General features: G+C 44.7%; 1 protein-coding gene across 2 annotated transcripts in view; it reads right to left on the bottom strand.

Moving 5' to 3' along the window:
- Positions 1-21806, bottom strand: part of LOC8024059 (E3 ubiquitin-protein ligase MIB2) — a 53043-nt gene that overhangs the window by 9505 nt on the left and 21732 nt on the right. For both annotated transcript variants that reach the window (XM_029985986.4, XM_040205582.2), the window contains 12 exons: positions 19605-19799; positions 14697-14857; positions 12548-12658; positions 11125-11229; positions 10274-10442; positions 8473-8612; positions 7026-7174; positions 6082-6244; positions 5190-5344; positions 4452-4578; positions 3899-4123; positions 2786-2967 (listed from right to left, as the gene is read on the bottom strand). In XM_029985986.4, the coding sequence (XP_029841846.1) occupies positions 2786-2967; positions 3899-4123; positions 4452-4578; positions 5190-5344; positions 6082-6244; positions 7026-7174; positions 8473-8612; positions 10274-10442; positions 11125-11229; positions 12548-12658; positions 14697-14857; positions 19605-19799 (1882 nt within the window). The remainder of the gene's footprint in view (positions 1-2785; positions 2968-3898; positions 4124-4451; positions 4579-5189; positions 5345-6081; positions 6245-7025; positions 7175-8472; positions 8613-10273; positions 10443-11124; positions 11230-12547; positions 12659-14696; positions 14858-19604; positions 19800-21806) is intronic.

The following is a 21806-nucleotide window of genomic DNA, read 5'->3' as shown; positions in this document are numbered from 1 at the left end:
TGTCTTGCCAGCGCTTTTCATGCAGGAGCACATGTTAAAGGGCCCCTGAAAAGAAAAAAACAATTTTTTTTTAAACAGTCTGGGTGGGACACGCATGCCAAAAAATAAATTTTATGCAAAAAAAACTTTTTAGAGCAATATTGTTGGCGAGAGATTTATTTGAGATTCTGCACGCAAACTCCATATACTAGTCAAGGGTCATTCCGGAATGACCATCTCGGTTGTGAAGGCGAAGCCGATCTACCTCTCCTTCACGCGCCCGAAATGCTGGGGGAGAAAACAAGTGTAGAGGAGGTGACTCCCGACTAAATCGCATCTCGCACAATCAATACTGCTCTAAAAATTTTTTTTTTCTTTTTTTGCGTCAAATTAATTTTTTGACATGCACATTTCTAAGCTGTTAAATTTTTTTTTCAGAGGTTGTTTAAGTTAATTTGGTTGTGACTGGGGTGTGAGAAACAATGGCCGCCCCAATTGTGATTAAGGGGGCTTCCAATCACAAGGGAGGGAGTATAGCCTATTGAAGTTGCAAGCGGCGGTGGCTATGACTGGGTAGGTGTATGACATTGGCAGCCCCTGAATTCGCTGAGATTTTGACGGATCCCTGTCAATGAGCCCAAAGCTACCGCCTGTAGATATTGTCGACATCCTTCTTTCCATCTCTGTCTTCTTTCTTATCACTATCTTGTTCTCTTCCTGCCTCTCCGTATCTCTTTCTTTATTTTCGCATTCTCTCACGATCGTTCCTTCAGACCCATCTAATCACTAAAATTTGTTGTGCACCGACGCCGTTCCCTCGGTGCAACTTTTTCCCGAGTGTGACTGCTGCTGCTTAAATTCGAGAGTCCAAGAAGAGCTACACCACCTAAGCTGCCTACAGCCAAATACGATGCTTCCCTACTTTTCAAAAAAAGTGTTGCGATTCGAAATCAGCGGACTTTGCATTAACACTGCAATGTGCAACTCCCAGCATTTGCGAACCGGTAGTTCAGCAGACGCTATCGTCCTTAGCAGAAATGTCTGATCAATCTGTGAGTGCTGGGCCTTTTCCAATCCCTGAAGCCACTCATCCGAATGACTTCGGGATCTATGCCGGCAAGTCGGTAAGTGGGACTATTCGGGGTCGTTACCCTTCCGTTGACTGTGTGCTGAATTAATCAGATTAGATTACATTTGATATTTATTTCAGAGTAATGTTTTAAATGATACATCGTCTATCTCTCTAGGTATTTAGGTCAATGATGTTATTAATTTTCAAATTATTACAATACTGAAAGTTTCTTTTTTTTTTTTTTTTCAAAACTACAAATTATTTTTGTCTCTAGATAGCCGAGTTTTTTCCCTCATGCATGACTGCCATGGGAGTCGCGGAGCCGTAGCTTTTGTCGTCTGTGAAGTTACGAGGAATGGAATATATGATGAACAACTTGGTTTTCATAAAGGCCCAAGTTTCGCCATCTTTGCAATTTGATCTCTCGTGTAGTCGTCACCGCAGGGTAACGACTACAAAATGGGTCATGAAAATCTCTGCTGGCGAACTAATTCAGAAACCTGCACCTTGAGAAATTTGCCAAAAATGTAGCTCATAAACTTCCTTTTCTAGGAAGCGTGAAATTCTGAGTTTTCCCTATGTATTAGATTCCACCGATATTACTCGCGTTGAGGTCATCCATGATCTGGGCGTTTTTATGGATCCTGCAGTTAATTTCAATCATCACGTGACTACAATTCCGAATGCTTCCTTTAGAGTGCTGGGAGCCATTACATGAGTGACACGCGATTTTTCTAAACCACTTTGTATTTTACGTTTGTTTTCTTCACTGGTGCGTAGTCGTGTTGAATATGCCTCAGTTGTCTGGAACTTTATTGGAGTGACAAATTCAGGTGTAATTGAGAGTGTTCAACGTAGGTCCGTTCATGTTTTGTTTGATCGTTATTTTCAACCGAATTATTTCTATTGTTATGAGAGAATTTCTGAACTCGTGAAGTTAGACTCGTTGCACAACAGGAGAACAATTCGTGAATTGACATATTTGTATAAGATTGTTAATGGTATAATTGATTCCCCAGAGCTACTTAGTCACATCTACTTGCACGTTTCTCGTCAGTCTTGTAGACTTTATACTTTGTTTTACCCTACCAGCTTTTACCATGCTGCACCCATGACATGCCTACAACTGACTTATAACCATTTAAAACAGATTTGTGCAAATGCTAGCCTTGATATTTTTGATGAAAAGCGTACATTTCGACAGTGTGTTGAGACTATTGTTTTTTCCTAACGTTTCACTTTTATCCTGTTTAACCTTTTTCTACTCAGTGACTCATTGATAAGTGCACCACTAAGGAGGCGTTAAGCTGTTAGTGGGTCACTGAAAATAAGAATAAAAAAAAAAGAGTAAAAATTAAGTAATTTACAGCAGGGGAGGCAGCGGAGCTAACTCGAAATTTCCGTCTCGATCCAAGGCAATTCTTCGACCCTAAATTTTCTTGGCCAGAAATTATGAAAACACTGCAACTTCCCTAGGTTCGCTTCGGCTCGGTTTATTAGGCCTCAAAGGTCCTTGTAAGGAAGTGCCGGCAACGGCACGGCACGTGTATGAAGTCATCGGGCGGAAATCGAGGAACCGCTTCTTTGGATGCGGCAGACGGACCAGTTGGAGACGCGTTTCAGCCACCGTAGTTGTACTAGGTAAGTGTTTCTGGGGGACCACGGATATTTTAGAACACTTGCACACGATCACGACACATAGGAGCGACGAGGAAGACGGAAGGGGTCACCCACTCCTTGTGCGCCTTCCAGTGCTGCAGCAGGTCGGCCACGATGGGCGAGCCGGCCAGGTCTAGGGGAGTCCTGCCCACCAGGTTGCTCTTGTTCAAGTCTGCACCCTCCTTGGCGAGGAAGCAGGCCAGGGCCAAGGTGCCGTCCACTTCGGGCAGGGGCGAAGAACCCAACTGGCTCGCTATCTGCACACACACCCAGACCTGACATTGCGCTACGTCGCTCGGTATCACGTCACAAAATCATACCAAGGAGTGATTTGACATTGTCTTGTGAAGTTAAAATAGTATCGCGGGGTCATTTGAAATCGTCACACAAACTCCTACTTCACTCTCAACAGAGTGACCACACTCGATATCATATCACATTCTCATCAAGGAGCAAGTTGACATTGTGTAAAGTTCTAATATTTTCGGAGAGTCACTCAACATCGCCTCATGGACTCTGAATCACTACCTGCACACGCGCTTTGACCCAATATGATACGACATCACTCGGTATCATATCACAAACTCGAGTCATATCAAGGACACAGTTGGCATCAGATAACACAGTTTGAGTAACATCCCGATGTCATACATTATTTTTTCACAAAGTCTAGCTCCCTATCTGTATTTGCACAGACAGTCAATATCATAACGTCACTAGATATCACCTTATGATCCGGCTCGCTATCTAAGCTATCCCCCACATTCAATATCACATAGCATTACTCAATATCATGTCACAAACTCAGTCATATCGATGAGTCATTTGACTTCTTGATCAAATAAAGCAGTATTATAAAGGTGTCTGTCAATTGGGCCTACCATGAATTGCAAACAATACTGCGATGTCACTCAAAATCCCTTCACAAACTCTGGTTCGCTACCTTTTCTCACACCCACACTCGACGTCCCATAATGTCCCGTGATATCGCGTTACAAACTCAGTCATATCAAGGAGTCAGTTGACTTTTTGACAGTATTAAGGTGTTATATCAGTGATACTATCAAGGGGTCAGTTGGGCACATCACAAACACCAAATAACCTCACAGAGTCACTCAGTATCACGCCACAAACTCGAGTCAAGAAATACAGTCCGAACGGGCAGAGCGCAACTGTTCCCCCACGCACCCCTGCGATGACTGGTGCCTCGGCGGGGTCCAAGTCCTGCGGCCGGATCGCCGACCGCTTGATCAGGGCCAAGTGCAGGGCCGTGTCTGCGTCCTCGTCCTCCGCGTTGACCTGGGCTCCCCCCGCCCCCAGCAGCAGCTCCGCAATGGCGCAGTGGCCCTGGCTCACCGCCAGCAGGAGGGGCGTCTGCTTGCGGTTGTTGCGCACGTCCGCCTCGCACTGGCCCTGGGGGAACAAAGGAAGACAGCTCGCACCGCAGCCGGCATATTTCCGCCAGACGGGTGCACCAATTGGAGCACTACCACAGTCATCCACAGGGTGAGGTCCGCAGGGAAATCCTGCAGATGCCCCATCCCCCAGCGCGAGCTTCCCACCTTCCATAGCACTTCGGCATCTTGCGAGCCTCAAGCATGCATGCACAGCCAAAGCATGGCAGAAGACAATGAGCGCACGAAACAGGTCGTTGAATATAGACGGATGCACAAACTGCCACATCACTGTCCTCTGGACACCCTCGGCGTAAAAAGCTCTAGCAAGACGACACAATGGCTACCTGAATGAGTAGGGTTTCCACAACCAGGAAATGGCCGTTGAGCGCCGCCAGGTGAAGGGCCGCAAACCCGTCGTCTTTCTTTATGTCCACTATTTGTCGCGTTCGAGAAAGGAGGCGTTCCGTTGCGCTGTAAAAGAAACGCGCATCTTACAAAGGTTCCAGCACACTTGCTACGTTTACCTACGCAGCCCACAGCCGAGAAGATCTAAGGAACATTTATTTATTTATTATTTATTTATAAATAAATAAATAAAGGAACATTTCACGAACAAGTGAAACGCTCTATTACTACTGGGAAGCAATGCTCCACTGTCTGATTAACATTGAGTGGAAAACCATGCTACTTGGCATCAACCGTTTATGTGCTACGCTGTCGAGGCTAGCACAGCCTTCACAGTGTGACAGACCCACATTGCTCCGCAAGCACGTCTTGCGATCATATGCATCTGCTCCTGTCTGAACGAGACGCCAAAAGAAATCCACACGGTCGCGCAAATAGCTTTGACAGCATTGGAACACTGTGGAAATTGGACTGGTTTTTATAGCCTGTAGCACAAAAAAGTTACCGCCGAGTATAGTAAGCAAGGCCAAACGAAACGAATTTTCTCGTCTAGTTGCTAAATGTTTTAGAAGTGTTGCCTGCCCCTGGAGCGGACATTTTCAAACCGATTTAGTAGCAATTGCTGGATTACGACAGAAACAACATGGCACTCGAAATCAGACGCTTCCAAAACTTACAAGTTATTCCCCTTGAGTGCAGCGTGGTGCAGCACGTTGAAGCCCCTCTTGTTCTTCAGGGAAAAGTCCACCTCGGGGACGTTGATGAGTAAGTCGATGATCTCCAGGTTGTCCTTGCCTATGGCGTCATGCAGGGCTGTGTCCCCATACGAGTCCTACGAGGGCCACAAAGAAAAACTTTCTTGACTGCAAACGTCCCCATATGGAGACGTTCGCAGTTAAGAAAGGTCTCCGTACAGCGAGCGAAGGATTTCGCACTAGTACACATGCCATGGCAATTACACGTGCACGCGATAAAAGGATGGATTTTTGTTGTTGTTTCGTGTCTGTCTTTTCAACCAATCGGTTTCAAGTCAACACTCTGTTTCTTCACTTTGTCTACTCGTTCTATATTGTTTCATCATAGTCTTTATTTCTAAAAATGAGAATGCTACCGACTAGCTACCGAGATGCTGCAAAATGTGCATGGTTGTAGAGCCTCACTTCCAAAGCAGACGACCAACGAAAAAGAACAATAAATGCCAAAGCAGTGATTCAGACTCATATCGGCTAGTACCACGCAATTGTCACTATTATTGGGGGGAAAAAAAAACTACTCGTTGGCTTCAGGCCTGCTTAGTTTTGTCTGTGAAATCTATTTGCTGCATCGGCTGCACCCTGGGACAATAAACTGGACACTCTATAGGCCTGGTAGCACACGACCAGCACAAACAGCTACATTGTGCATCAAACAAGCTTCGCTTCGCTTCCGGAGACTTTCCCATATATCCTCCAGAAGTGAGGCATCCGAAACTTCTTTGGCGGCCCGCCAAATCGCGTTGCGTCGACACTTCTGGTCCGGCAACTACACCGAAGACTCGCGAGGCGGGCATCGAGAAAAGCAAATGCGTGCCTGGATGTTGACGTTGAGGATCGAACGGAACTTGAGCAGCACCCGGACACAGTTGGCATGCTGCTTGTTCACGGCCACGTGCAGCGCCGTGCACTTGGCCTTGTTCACCGCATTCACATGGGCACCCGCCTTCAGCAGCTGTTCCATGATCACCGGCTGGTTCCTGCAATGGCAGACGCTCACCTCGTCATTCCAAGAGACGGCCAAGGAAGTGAACCGCAAGGCGAACCGGAAAACTGCATTGGCAACCATCTGATAAAGCCCCGATGGCGAAGCAGAGAGCTCCTTGCGAAATCGCATTCCAATCTGAGCCAGCCTAAAGCAATACTTGAGCCATAAATAAGCTACGCTGAGAGTAACAAGGACATCGGATCGGATTGGATTCTGTCGGCTAAACCCTTTGTAGCAGGCTATCACAGTTTAAAACTGAACCTTGGTGCTTTAAATGATTGTTGCCAGTTTCCTGAAGCATTGTCAGAAATTGGGGAAACTCTTTTTGCCTCCTTCAGAAACATCAAGACAGTGTGCTACAAAGTAAAACAATATCGCTTGAGCTTCCCGACACAGCATCTTAGGCTTTAAAAGTCGCCTCCTCTGATCTAACTCTTGACACCTGTGTCCGTTCTGTACTAAACAACGAGCTGGCCACGAGACAACAGCGGATGGGAGTGCCAGAAGAGCCAGGGGAAGGGCCCATGGGGCTCGCCCCCCCCCCCCCCCCCCCCCCCCCCCCCAAATTTTCTATTTTGCTGGGGCCTCCTCTTCCCCCTCCCTCTCATACAGCATTTTGTCACCGAATCAAAACCCTGGCTACATGCCTGATTCCAGGAACAGTTCATTTGGCGGCACTAGGCAAAACGAAAACCTCCGAAAATTTTGGACTTCACGCAGTCGGCTATTGCAGCCCGGACAGTCCGAGCGTGCAATCTACAAGAAGTGCTCACCCAAAGGCGGCATAGTGGAGGGCGGTGTCGCCGTCGTCGTCCTGCGCTTCGACGGAAGCCGCGCACTGCAGCAGGAGTTCCACAATCTCCTGGTGACCCTGGTGGCTCGCCACCTGCAGGGCTGTCTTCCCCGAGCTCTTCTGGTTCACCTGCAAAGCACATAGAAATAGGAGTAACGTGTGGGTCATCTATCTCGCACCTGGCCGCTGTGGGACAATCGGAAGGTTTGTGGTTGGAGAGCAACCCTCTCATTCATGAGAATCTGACAAACTACGGTATTTTCCACGGACTACGTACGTCTAAAAGTTGAAATTTTATGCAGTGAGAACTATCTACAAGTGCAGACCACGCAACAATTTATATTTTTCTAAATCGTTCAGTAGGACGATACGTGACGGATTTTGTGAATTACTGATTATGTTAATGGCGACTTTTGTGTCATAAAACATTCTTTGCGCGCTAATAAAGTGGGCATTTTTCCAGGTGTGCTGTGAATGAGGATCATTATGTGCGTTCGACGCACTGGGTGCAAACTATGCACTGAGCACAGACGATCCAAGAAAAGTCTTTTTTTGTTCAGCCAAAATTTGACTCTGCAGACAGGATGTCGACTATAGTCCAGAAAATATAATATGAATCTTCATAACAGACGGCACCTGTAAGAAACAAGAAAAAGGCTAACAGACTTGATGCATAAATTTCAGTCCACATATAAAAAGAACTCTAATGCCACCACCAACACATCTGATGGGCTGGATGCAAGGCGGGAATACTCACAAAAAATAAAGTAAAACGACAAGCTCAAAAGCTCTTCACAGAATAGGTGACTTTGTCAAGTTCACCAATCAATGCGAAGACGTTCCATAGGGTCAATCATTTGAAACAAACCTGCACCCCTGTTTTCCTTTCGAGTTTAAGTGCAGACACTCCTAGTTCAAAATCAATAGACTTTTCACTACATATATCAAGCATCCAAGAGAACGGTGGGAACGTTAGCACACACGCCGTAAGCACTCGTCTTCCCCATATGAAGTATGCAAAGTGAATAACCAAAATAAGGCATTTGTGGAACACAAGTGTGAAGTGCCATTTGATAATTTTTTACTTTAAAACACTTACTGCTGCAGACGCCAGCACATGCAGCGCATGTACCTACACTCCTGAAATTCTCTTTGACGCTTCGGAAACTCGGCAAAAGGCCCATTTCATGGTGGGTATTTTGCATAACAAAGAAGTTGCTTTCTAAAGTGGGGTAAACCGCAAATAAACAATCAATTGCAAATGGACAATGTTTGACGAGACATAAGTAGCAACACGACTTTAAAAGGACTCATCTCCAATGGCCTTACTGTAGCTCCAGCAACAGTGGGCAGCTTGACGCGGCACAGTACAGTTGCACTTTCAGCGCCAGTACTAATTTGAAGTCGACGACCAAGGATGGACTGACCCTGTCTGGGTGCTTGGCCAGGTGTTCCCGGACAAAGTCCGTGTGTCCCTGAGCAGCCTCCCGCACCAGGCGGTCCAGGGCACCCGTGTCCCCAGCCACTGGCTGGCCCCCCTCGGATAGCAGGTGGCTCAGCAGGGGGTCTGGAACACGAGGTATCAAAGAGCGCGTCTCAATAATATTAATTCCTTTCTCCTCCCACAAAATCAATATTGGTGGAGATGAAGTAGAAAGGCTGTCAGAAACAGCTGTACTGGCCCCAAGAACCCAAAATACGAATGCAGTGGAGCATGTAGAACTGTGGCCTTATTCATTAACAAGTAACCAATAAAAAAGAAACAATGGTGAACTTATAAAACGGAGAAATACATACACATACATATGTAAAAAAAGAAACTGCAGCATAACGAGCTGCTGTTTTGAAAGTAGACGATGTGGATAAAAACTAATTTTTCATAGATGCCTAAGGATATACAGTCGCCAACCAATTTTTCGGACGCAGATTTTTCGGACACGTTACGATCATTTGGACGTTTTCGCCGAACAGTCACTCACCCCAAGAGTTAATGTATAACATTGACCTATATTTCGAACGCCATAAAGGTTATTGCTAGATATTTCGGACATCATTTGCGTGATTTCCTCAGTTCACAGACACAAAACACTGCCGCGATAGCGCCGCGAGCTTAGTCACCGCCTTTTTGGTTGTTTTGATTTTGCCCTGTAGCCTCGATACCGTGTCCTACACAAGAAACAAGCTGGGTTGAGGCCGACCGATTATTCAAACTCGGTGGGGACCCCCCTTCCGGGGGTCCCCTCCGAGTCCGAATAATCGGTCGGCGACTGTATACGGTGAGCAAGTCGTCTGCTATTTGCGCAGGAGTTGCGGTGAGATCAGAACGACGCCGAGCTCTGATTCGCTCTGATTGAAGGATAGAAGGTATACGTTAAGGCATCTTCCCTTGAGGTCTAACCCTGTGCTTCAATCAGAGCCAATCAGAGCTCGACGTTGTTCTGACATCACCACAACCCCTGGAAAAAAAGCAGACGAACTTGTGCTCCGCATAGGTCTGCAACGTCTCATAATGCAACACACGCGGTTATGTTGACGGCGACGTTGCGAAACTTGGGAACGAGCGCATAAGAGCTGCGCTCTAGAATTATTTCTTCATCTTATTGGTTCAACAATCACGGCGACAGAGCTAGCCCAATTGCATTTATGTGCTAAAGCACTCATTCCCAACCACTGATGTCTTTGCGGACCCCTCGTGGATCGGCAGAGATGATGGACGACCGCATTGTGGTGAGGGAAAGGGAAAGGTATAGATTATGATAATGATTAAATAAATTAACATAACTAAGGGCTAGTGTGAAGTAGATTTCTCTCATTGGTATACATGAGAAAACTCACCCGAAAATTAAAACGTTTCTTCTCAATCTAAAAAAAAAAAAAAAAAAACACTTTTATAGCCGGGTTTGACTGATGAGACAGGGCTTCGCGGACCCTTAGAATGCCCACTGTTCTACGGGAGCACTGTGGGCAGCTCCAGAATATTTCTGAAGCTGGCTATACAATCACTTGGGGGCAAAATATACTGCCCAATTTGTTTTCAAAATCCTTCGACATTTCTTTTCACAGCGAGAACTAGCGGCAGCCGTTGAAACTTCCACCCAGAATCTGAGAGCGAGAAGATGCGATTCTCAAGTCGACAATGGGCGACCGAAATGCCCTGCGAGCGTTTCAGATGTTTATCTCTGGGCCGTGCGTCAGAAATCAATACGGCGAGAGGGCGGGTCCACTGACTGGCGTGCTCCTCCCTCGTGTTGGCGGTCATGGTGTTGCTGATCTCGGTGGCCGAGCCGGGCACGGGCACCACGCACAAGGGGTTGAACGTCCACGTCTGGCCGTCCACGTTCACCCTCAGGTCCCCGTCCGTGTACACCTTGGTCACCTTGCCCAGCTTGCCCAGGCACTGCATGGTGCAACGCCCCCAAAAAAAGGGCTCAAACATCGCATGCAAATGGCTCCGTGCGGTAACCCCTCGTTGTAACTGTTTTATCGTCATTCACGAAACTTTCAAAAGTTTCACCTTCCGTCCCTTTATGTTTCTATTTTTTCGCATTTATTTTTGCATCTCTACTAACACGCCACCTCTTCAATCTCCCGAAAAAAAAAAGTTGCGCTTACTAAGCTGTTTAATTCTAACATGCACCTTTTTTGAGGAAGATATACCTAAAACTGCCTGCTCGTTTGAGTCGAATATGACGTTTATGCTAGAATCGTTTGTTCTTATGAATTATAAAACCTAGGTGCACGTTCGAATTGAGGGCACGTTACAATTGGGTAAATTATGTATCTCTGAAATGTGAAGCATGCTTTCTGGGGAACGGGTTTTGCTGCTAGACGATTGCCTTCTCAAGTACACGTCACTCCAAGTATAAAGTGCCTTGACCTTTACGAGTTTTCTGTTAAAAAGGAATTACGAGTGTACTTATTTATTTTCATACCCTCAAGGCTTGGAGGCATTAGAGAGAAGAGTGGTAGTAAGATATGAATTGTTAGTATGTTTCTCGAAATGCTCTGCAAAAGGATATCACCAACTGATTAGAGCTCTTCAAATGGACAAAAATCAGGTAGGAGGCTGTACTGCTTACCCCTTTCATGGCATCAATGTATTCCCCATGGCCAACCTGCCACTCCTTCAACCTCTGCAAATCATCACAGATCTTTACCATGTCCCCAACGGAGAACATCACCACCTGGAAGGCAGAACAAATTGCCTAAGAAAAGAAACTAACTTAAGCTACAAATATTTTTTTTTTTTTTAGCATTTGACATTACATTTTTAAACATTGACCCCAAACACCCTAAAAAAAAAAATTTACTGGGAAGACATCTTTGTATTTCTACCAATCCGGAACGCCATTTAAAAAAGAAATGGAGACTTCTGGACTCACTAACAAAGTGCTATCGTGCTCCCTCAGGATACATAAAAAAAAGAAACAAATAAATAAATAAACAAACACACACATAATTGCTTACAGTCTCAGAAATGCTTTGGCGTTGTTCTTCAGTTGCAACGATGCCTGACTTACAGTAATTAACTTCTGAATTACTGAAATTGAGAGCTACGGTTTCAATTTAAATCTTTCAGGGCATTGTCGAGTACCATTAAATTGGCGCACTTTACGAAAGTATATGGCACACGGGGCATTATATGGCCTTATGAAAACACACTCAATTTGGACAAGTTCTTAAATTTCGGTTAACTGTCAAATCGCATCTCCAGACCAGTGGTGGGGTAGTTGCGTGCTTTGGCTACGGGCAGCAGGACCACTGGGGTTCCATCCAATAGGAAACCCAAAACTAGACGTGTGTCTAGATTGAGCGTGTTTTCAGAATGCTATAAGGTCCTGTGTATGCATTACATTTTTGTAAAGTGTGCCGACTTAGTGGTTTTTGCTAACACCCAAAATGTTTTTAAATGAAACCATTCCTTTAAATTTACTAATGAAAGTGTTAATTACTCGAAACGGGCTAATAACATAATTATACTGAATGTCCTTAATTTCGATAAATAGGCTCTTTGGGAAAGACAAATATGACATTAACCTTTTTTCTGTGCAATGCATACTTTTCATAGGAGAGATTCGTCACGCGTTTTGTGAAACGTGCCACGTACCACAATCACGAATTAGTAATGTGATTATTATGCTTATCATAAGGTAGAAGACAGAGCGTGAGGCCCCGCCATTCAAAGAGCCCTCTTCCCTATTGCCTTAAATTTAAACGTCTTGCACGCTACCAAGCATGTGGCTTTGGCACTTCTCACTCTTTTCCTTCTCAAAAGTTGCTAAATTCTAAAACATTGGGTACATGTTCGGTACCTTATGACAGAATGGAGACCCACAATAGCCTTCCTTTACTCCCGGCAGTAAAACACTGAACATTGTTCGGCCGCTTTTTTGGTCTCGACGACATGTACCTGCACCTCACGAATTACCGCGGTCGCCAAGCGTATTTCTCAATGTAGCAGCCGTGGCCGAGACTAGTCGGAAGACGGGCCCGAACGGTCACCTTGGTGAGAGCGTCTGGGTGGAAGGTCCACCTGTTGTTGGAGCCTTCGTACTGCACTCTGATGTCCCCTCTGTCCGTCACGCGGTGAACCGTGCCGATCTTCCCGATCACCTGAAAGGGCAACCCCAGGTTAAAGAACTGCCCCTCTCTTCGGATCATCGCAAGGGCGCAAAGAACGCGTACAATTTATAGAGTCAACTCCTGGCGCTTTCCCGTCTGCGCTTCGGTAGAGAAGAGCACGCAGCGCAAAGCGCGAGGTCATCGGTCGCATGCGCCCCGTGGAATCGGCGGCCGCTCCGGGAACAAGGACTTTCCGGCGTTTGCGCGTGTGCTTGGCAGCGAAGCGGACTGCACGTACGCAAAGGCCCTCGCTCGAGGACTACCGTCGAGCAGTCGAGAAAAAGGGTTACAGAAAGAAGAGGAGCTGCAACGAAAACGTCGTCATGCCAAAGCCGTTCGTTGGCAGCAAGCCACAAAAATTAAAGAGCAATAGGAACAACTACTCCTGGGTCGTCCCGCCTCCGTCGGCGACCAAGGCTGAGAGTCGAGCATGACAGGCTAGGTGAAGGAGGAAGAGCCGAGGAACGGGATCGACGACGAAACGCGGACGCAGAAACGCGGGGAGAGAAGGGCGAGGAACGCAGCTGCGAAACGAGAGCGTTGGGCCCGGCGGCAACAAAAAGCCCGTCACCGTCACGTGGTGGCCGACCAGCAGTTCCCAACGCCGGTTCACGGACGATCCGTTCGGCGCAGCGCGGGACGTGTGGTTTTGGGTGGACGTGAACTGGGGCGTACTACACTCCGATTCACTTTCGGTCCGACCGTAGTCAACGCAGCCAATCTGGCAGCGCCCAAAGTGTGTCGTAGCGGTGCTCGCCGCCTTCGTGCGTTTCCTACCACTGACTAAATCAATCGTGCATAGTGAGTGCACTAAGATCCTGTGCTTCTTTTCTGTTCGTCATTGGTTTAGCTGATGATAGGAGAACCACAAAGACACGAGCGCCATGACGACAAACTTTTGGCCAGGGATGGGCAAAATACATGCAAATATGTATTGAAATACAAATACAAAATACTTCGTCAAAAATGTATTTAATCACAAATCTAATTACATTTCCAAAAAAGCATTTAAGTACAAGATACAAATACAACCAAATGTATTTGGTCTCCTCCAAATACTTTTCCAAATACATTCCTCAAAATTTGCGTCAGCGACTTCAGGGCACCTGCAACGGGTTTCTGGGTATCTCATTTTAATTTTGCATCGCACACTCGGAAGTTAGTGTGCGAGGCTCTAGTAACGTAATAGAAATATAATCACAATAAAATGCAATCAGCTTGGACGTAATAGGTGCAAAACGTACAGAGCTTCAAGCAGCTTTTTCTTGTCGATTACATTTTGGTATAGACCAACAAAGAACCGAGACGACCAAGACGCACAGCACTAGCTAGACAATTTTTTATTGTTGCAACTCGCACCAGTTACGAAAATCTGGACAACTCGCGCATTTAGAATGTTCCAGGCAAAAATATGTATGGAAATCAGGCTGGAAAGCATCACAAGTTGTCACAGGCACTTATTTAGCCAGTCTGGCTGTGAACGTCGATTTCGTCACTATTCTTGCCCTGGACTAACACCGTAATCACAAAGTCACTAAACGCTTGTGCTTGATTGAGAGACACTGCATTCGGTGCAGAACGTAGTTTTCTTCCTGCTCTGGGCAGTGACAATAAATTTGAGGGATGTATTTTCGCCCACAAAATTGTATTTAATTACAATTGTATTTGAAATATACCCCCGTTTTAGTATTTAAATACACACGTTAAATACATTACCCAATTTGTAATTAAATACAAATTCAAAATACACAAAGTATTTGAAACATGTATTTCAAATACTTGTATTTGAAATACTGCCCATACCTGCTTTTGGAGCAGCTCGATTGGCCCTGTCGGTTCCGGTCGGACTTAAAGTGCTACGAAGTATAGAAGCCACGCATTAAGAATGCCTTTGTGAACACCGAAAATACGGCCGATTTCTTTTCTCCGCGAGAACGAGAAGGAACGACCGCCGACGCGGTGCAACGATGTGGCGCGCAAGCCGTGAGCACCTCAAGTGAGGGAGACGGAACGAAGGAGGGGTGCCCACCTCGGACATCCTGGGGTTCCAGCCCCCGTGGCCGTCCTGCATGATCTTGAGGGACTCGATGTCCAAAAGGACCTCCACCCTATCCCCTACGCTGAACTGCGAGTGGAGCGGGGCCTGGGCCCCCGCCCTCGGAGCCTGGGGGTCCACTGCAGACCCCACGCCTGGGCGGGAGAGAACGGGACGAAAGTCACAATAGTGTTTTCACGTTTCGCCTTGTATCGAAGACACAAAACAAGGTATCTGCGAGACTGGCCCATGAAACTAGCGCGCACAATGGAGTCTGCCATAATGGACCCTTTCCAGTGACGAGCACCATCTGGAAGGTAGTGTGCAAACTGCGAATGGAGGGCGGCCTAACGTTATCCCACCTGTTGGAACACATTGGCATTGTGCTGCAGTATCGGTTTTTACTGTTTTTTATGCCCCACACTACCCAAGCTCAAAGAAGAATTGTCGTAAAATACAAAGTATGCACGGATAGGTGCCAATGATGCTGGCCGTGCTGGACAATTCCCTCCAAAAACGGCGACACCGGGAAGTGAGGGTTGGGCAAGAAGGTGTACGCATGTGCGGGGTGTACTAGAAAAAAGTAAATTCTCAACCGCCCCCCTTTCGCCACCTGACCTCGCTCTCCACGCACAGCATGGGCGCAAGTGCAATCACGCGGCGGGAGGTAGATGTACGACTGGTCTAACGAACATGTAGCTTCCACGGTACTGTTAACCTAAGTGTTTATGGAGTGTAATGGTTTCCCGCCAACGTCGGAGATGCACTCAAGGGGCTTATTCATTTGAAACAGGTAATGCAGAACTGAAAATGGTGGCTTCCAAAGAGCCCGGAAGGTTTGGAAACTGAGCTAGGATCCTGCGATCAAATAAAAAATGGTGAGATGAATTTAAGGGTGACTGTACTGCTTCCAAAATTTTTTTTCATACCAGACCAATAATTTACTAAATCCACTAGAATATTAGAGGCCAGTTTCAAAGAAATGAGTTGCAAGAAGATCATCCCTTTGTTTGTGTGCTCGGCGAAGCACTAACGTGGGATCTTATAGGTGTTCCAAGTGGGTATGTGGCGCCAGATACCTTGAGGTAATCACTGTAGTATCCCCTAAGGTCAAACTAGGTGAAAAGAAAAATGTAGGCTAATTAATAAGTCCAGTGCGCAAGGACACTATAACTTATATTTTCTAAAGTTAGGCACAAACTGATCATAAAATTCTGGGGCAGGCTGTACTTTAAGGGGAGATATGGCCTCGAAATTCAAATTTTTCAAAAAAAGCTTTTTTTTTTTTTTTTCAAAAATGATATGCTTATGGTTATTAACTTCCAAAGAACGATTTCAGAAACTTTCATTTATAAGCATGCAGGATTTATCTCACAATAAATTATTTTCGACATGTCGGCAGCCCTCCAAGTCAGAAGGAAGAGTGTCGTTTGCATTTTTTTTATTTAGCACTGCTTCATGCTCGTTTAACATAGCCAGAACATCTCACCCTCAGTGGAAGCGCCATTTACTCTAGATTTTGCCCGTAGAAGCTTTCCAGATTTAAAAGTATCAAAGGCAAGGAGAACCTTATACATCCAAACAGAAAAAAAACCTGAAAATTTGGTATGAGCAATCAATTGGCTCAGACCCGAAACAAAGTTATGATTGGTTCTGCCCGGTGATGTGATACAGTAAAACCTCGTTATAACAAAACAGGATATAACAAACTAATGGATATAACAAAGCAATTATAATTCCCCTTGCTTGCTAATAGTGGGAAGAAATGGACATTGGCTATAACAAACTAATGGTTATAACGAAATAATTACGACCGCTCCTTCAACTTTGTTATAACGAGGTTTTACTGTACTGTGACATCTTCAATAACACCTTTTCACAGTATCTTTTACTTCAGATCATATTCCTACTTTGCTGCTCTTCCTTAGTATGATTTGCCTCTTAGCTCTTGCCAGTTTATCTATCAAGGAATGCCTGCTACAAAAAGTAGCTTGCCTACAAACAACACAAACTGGTAGCTATTGCCAGGGGAACAACAAGGTCTCAAAGAGGAAGGTGCTAACAATGCTCCTAGAGAAATTTGACTACCTCAGACTCGTCAAAAACAAAAAAATCTGAAGTTGAAACTTCAAATGCAATTTTCTCAGTTTCACTTTTTGGCAGGAAATGTGGTATGAGGAAATGTATCATTGGACATTTTGAAAGTGTGCAGATTTCATTCAGTGGTGTCCTGGACTGAAATTTCCTGAGGAACAATTTAAGGTGCTCATAATCTGAAAAAGCTAAATTCTTCATGACAAAAACTAATATTTTAAAACACAGAAATTTGTTAAAATCTTTTGCTCCTTTTTGGATGTTATTGTTTTTCTCTAGAATTGCATTTTTTACAATTAATTTTTACCTTAACTTGCACTATGGGTAATATACCTCAAATTAAATTAAATATTTTGTGGATTGCAATTATTTTTTTTTAAAACATTTCCTAATAAAGTAACTTTTTTCTGGAACTTGTTAAGCGTAGTATGTTGTAGAATTGGCCTACAAGACTCAAACATTAGATGTCATCAATCCTAATGGCATTCAATTCATCCTAAAAGTTTTAATCAATTTGAGGAAATGGTTCAAAAGTTGACCCTCCCAGGCCATATCCCCCCAAGGAGGTTTTAACTCAGAGGAAGTAAGAATTGAAACTCACAGTCTTTATGCAAGCATGGCATTTTTTTTTAAAGATCAAGCAAAAGGCATGCATTTTTAGCTGGTTAATTAGCTACCAATAGAATGCATTAATTAGTGAGCTAAATACAGCATCTTTATACTGCAGCAAACTAGGCTTGAACGCTATGAGACATGCTGTGAGGTTCCTTTACATTAGCTTTTCCAGTGTGGAAAGTTCTCTGCCCTCAGAAAAAATAAAACTTTTTATGAGGGCAATTTCCTAAAAAAAGAAACTCCAATTCCCAGAAAAAAAAAAGAACTATCGAAAGTATAATAATAAAGTTTTACAAATGTTTAACATTAAGCTGTGCAACAAATAAATAGTATATAATTTTAGTACATCAGGCATAAAACGAGCAAGATATCTCGCCTAGCTTTAGAAGAGGAGGCACATAAATGATCAATGCAGAAGGACATGCATTCAAAAGCACTTTCTTCTCTTTTAAGTCCCCAAAGTCAGCACATCAACATAAAGAAAGATAAAAACATAAATGAATCATTTCAACGCCCTTCTTGGACTATCTCTTGATACTAATCTAAACGAACAGGTAAAAACAAAACAATTAAAGTAGCCAGCTTACATACCTTGCAAATAGTGAAAGGAAAAAAAAGCAAAAGTCTAGTACACCATGGCACTAATGCAGAACGACATATACATATAAAGAAGGAACTGCCACACGCATACACTGACAAAACAAACTCCTATGCACCATGTTATCTGTACAACGGCCGTTGGCACGGAGAGTCAGGGAGAGCAGAGGCAGCACACTAAGTTGGCTTCACCGCTCAACACGAGCACCTCGAGGCAAACTATCGCAGCTCCTACGAACCAGGAAGTAACGCCGACAAGCTGTGGTGGCTTGGGTTTCTGGCGCAATACACGTGCAAGAGGGAGAAACGTTTGAGGACGGATGTCAGCTTTCGTATTTTACTGTGCCTCCACCTCTATGAAGGGCGTGTTGCAGCTGCGTGCACGTTCCTAGGGAAGCACAGAAGGCAGCAAGGTGGGGAAAAGCGCTACTCTGAAAATATCCCAAATTAATCTGAGCTCATGTGTGACCAATTGCCTCTGCTTTTACCAAATTTTGGTACTGGGCCAAAGCACGTAGAGAAACATGTGAACTGTGCAGTTAAAGCGTGCACTTTGAATTCATCCAGGATGCAAGATAGCACTGGTTTTCCTGAGACTATCTTCCCTTCTATTCTCAATCACAAAGTTGCAGTAGAACCATGCCTTCCCCCGGCACTCATAATTATTCTTGCATGCTTTTCCTTCCCTTGGTTTCTTTAGTATGTATTTCCCGAAATCGCCTTAGCATAGGGTAAAGTCCTCTGTCCAAAAATAAGCTTCTGTTCGCATCCCTATGTTACTTTACGCTCCAGAGGAAATGTTTGAGTTGTGCAAGTGCAACAATTTTATAACCCCACCTACATTTGTATAGAGTGAACAAGTGACAAGCATGTTCAGAAACTTTCTTTATGAGTGGCATTGGCTGATTTCATATTAACATATCAATTCTCAGTACAAGGTGAACTGAAAATTTGACAGATGAAAAGCTGCTTTGAAATACAAAAAAAAAGTTTATAGGTTCATAGAACAAAGCAATATACACTGCTCGACAAGTACAAGGAATATAAGAAAACTGCCCTTCCTTGCCAAGAGGAACATATTTTTATAATAGAGCCACTCAAATGAAAGTAAAACGAAATACGAAGTGAAACAACATATTATGTATATTTTTCTCACCAAACTCTGCACACTTAATCATTTAATTACAACCTGACAGCACCCTCCTTCGCCCGCATGTTGCTAACGAAGCCAACAGCAATAATCGTAGAGTCTGGACACGATGACGAAAGTAAAACGAAACACAATGTATTATGTATGTTTTTCTCACCAAACTCTGCACATTTAATCATTTGATTACAAACCGACAGCACCCTCTTTTTGCCCGCATGTGGCAAACAAAGCCAACGGCAGTACAAGTAGAGTAGGGACATGAGGACATAAAACTTGAGCTAGCTTTAGTGGTGTTTTCATCATTCTTCTTGGGAATGCAACGACGTCATAAAGATGGCAGCACAAAGCCGACCTGTGTCGTAGGGGTCCAACTGCACGAAACCCAAGAAGCACCACCAGGAGCCGGCAAATGACCAAACGTTTCGGTCACCCTCAACGAGTCTCACCGAGGATGGGCAGGTGGTCCCTGTAGAAGAAGCCTCCCGGCGCGTCCTGGATGTACTTGAGGTCCACTTTTCCTTTGTGCCCCAGTCGGTAGACGTTGGTGGAGCCGGACGACCAGGTGACACTGGCCACGCTGCGTCCGGACTCTGTCTCCCAGCCACGGATGTCCATCACTTTGCCTGTCTTGCCCTCCCCTCCTGCACAGAGGACACAACAGTCGCCCGAGAGAGCTATGCTCACAGTGTGCGCACTTTCTTCGCTCGACCTCACAGACTCAAACTCACTCGCTCTGACAAAGACTCAATCATTCACTCAAACTCACTCATTGCAGTGATGAAAATGGCATTTCACCTTTTGTAGCAGGTTCTGTAGCAGTCAAAATATTGCTTTGGAGCAGCCACTGACACTTTTGAAGAAGATGTCTACGTCTATTAGAACATCCCTTGAAAATAAAAAAAAGTAATTGCATCGCTAAATGAATTTACCTTTGATAATGAGTGAGGGTTCCTTTTTGATACTGCAGCACATTACTTTATTACCTTTCGTGATAAGAATAGATGGGGTGCAAAAGGAAAACTGAGCCTTTCTTTTTTTCAGAAATGAGGCTCTGGTCTGGGTAGGTTCCATTTACAATGAGTGCTAAGAATAATTGAAAAATGAATCACAGTAGAACACTTCAGATGAGATAGAGCCTCTCTTCCCTCCCTATTTTACACCCAGTACTTTATTTAGCCTGTAAATATAATTTCTGTAAAATGCCTGCACAAACCAGCATATCCACTAACATGTGTCTATCAAGAAAAATGTGTCAACCAAGTTTTATGAACCTACCAAACTCGAGACTCTGTTATGATAAACTGAAAAAAACAACCAGCTACGAATATTATAAAAACCTAGACTTGCGCTTTAAAAGTGAAACTGCTCTTTGGCAGCATTGGAACCAGGATGAAGTCTAAGTTTGCCGCTCTTTCGATCAACAACAGTGCGGGAACAACCCTGACTAAAGTATTTACCCAAATGCAGACCCGTGTTTTTTCTTTCATTCTTGGCACAGCTCTTTACAATTGGATATCAACCTACAATCAAGACCAAAGAAGGTAGACCTGTAAATGTAACGAGCCTAATTTCCGAGCCTATTGTGCTAACCCAAGCGCTCACCCATGCCAGCCGCTGCTTCTAGCACCCCGGTGCAAAGTGGTAAAGCTCGACGCGCGTGGGCTGGTGAAGGGCGGCACGAAGGAAGGGGGCTCCCAGTGTTATCTATGTTACAGTCCTCCAAAATGACCCCATTGTGGAGGGTCCCATGTCGTTTCATTCCTTCATGCCAAACGAGAGTTGTGTGCGTGGGGAATGGTCTTTCCCTTCTTTCAGTTTGTTGAACCCTTATATAGAGGGTTCTGTCCGCAATAAAATTTGAGCCGTGTCTGGACATTCCCCTCTTCCCTTGGTGTCAACTTTCATATTTCTTTAGTATCCAGTTGCTTCAAAATGCTCATGATAATCGACTGACCTTATCAGGAGTACAAGACCCTGGTCCTGCTTAACAACAGTAGTCGCCGTTCTATTATATTTTCTCACAACTTTTAGCTTCTGTCATCGCCGAAATCGGCTAGAAATTTAGAAGTGTCGGCGATCAACCCACCAGCACATCAACCGACCAGCGCAGTTGATGAGCAATCTCAAAACCTTGTTTCACTTTAATTTAAAGCGCAGCCGACGCTACGAGCCAATGGAACCAACCAAACAACGTCAAAGCGCGACATCATGGCATTCGTCCATCTTCCCGTACGTGTTCTTTCGTAGACTAAATCATTCAAGTGCAGCGAATACCCCAAGACTTGCGCTTTTAGTATGTGTGTTCGTGTATGAGCCTTCCATTGTGCTCTGATCTAAGATGAAACAAGGAAAGAATGCTGTGAAACACACATTTGTACCATTTTTCCTTTCCTCCTACTTTTCTAAATGTTAAAGTCAACCAAAAATAAATTACCTTTGTTCTTTGTTGTGCTTCAGCTTATCTCAATGCAGTGTGGTGCAATTCTTAGCAAAACGTCACTTTCGTTCTTCAAGATGTAGCAGACCTACACTCGCGCTTTAAAAGTGACACTGCTCTTTAGCGGCGTTGGAACCAGGATGAAGTCAAAGTTTGCCGCTCTTTTTATCAACAATTTGGCACAAATAGTACAGCCCTTCCATCACTGTCA

Source organism: Ixodes scapularis, unplaced genomic scaffold, assembly GCF_016920785.2.
Source record: "Ixodes scapularis isolate PalLabHiFi unplaced genomic scaffold, ASM1692078v2 PGA_scaffold1__304_contigs__length_218370807, whole genome shotgun sequence".
In the NCBI taxonomy this organism is placed as follows: domain Eukaryota; kingdom Metazoa; phylum Arthropoda; class Arachnida; order Ixodida; family Ixodidae; genus Ixodes; species Ixodes scapularis.
The sequence above is the reverse complement of the archived record's forward strand: the minus strand, read 5'-3'. Positions and strand labels throughout refer to the sequence as shown.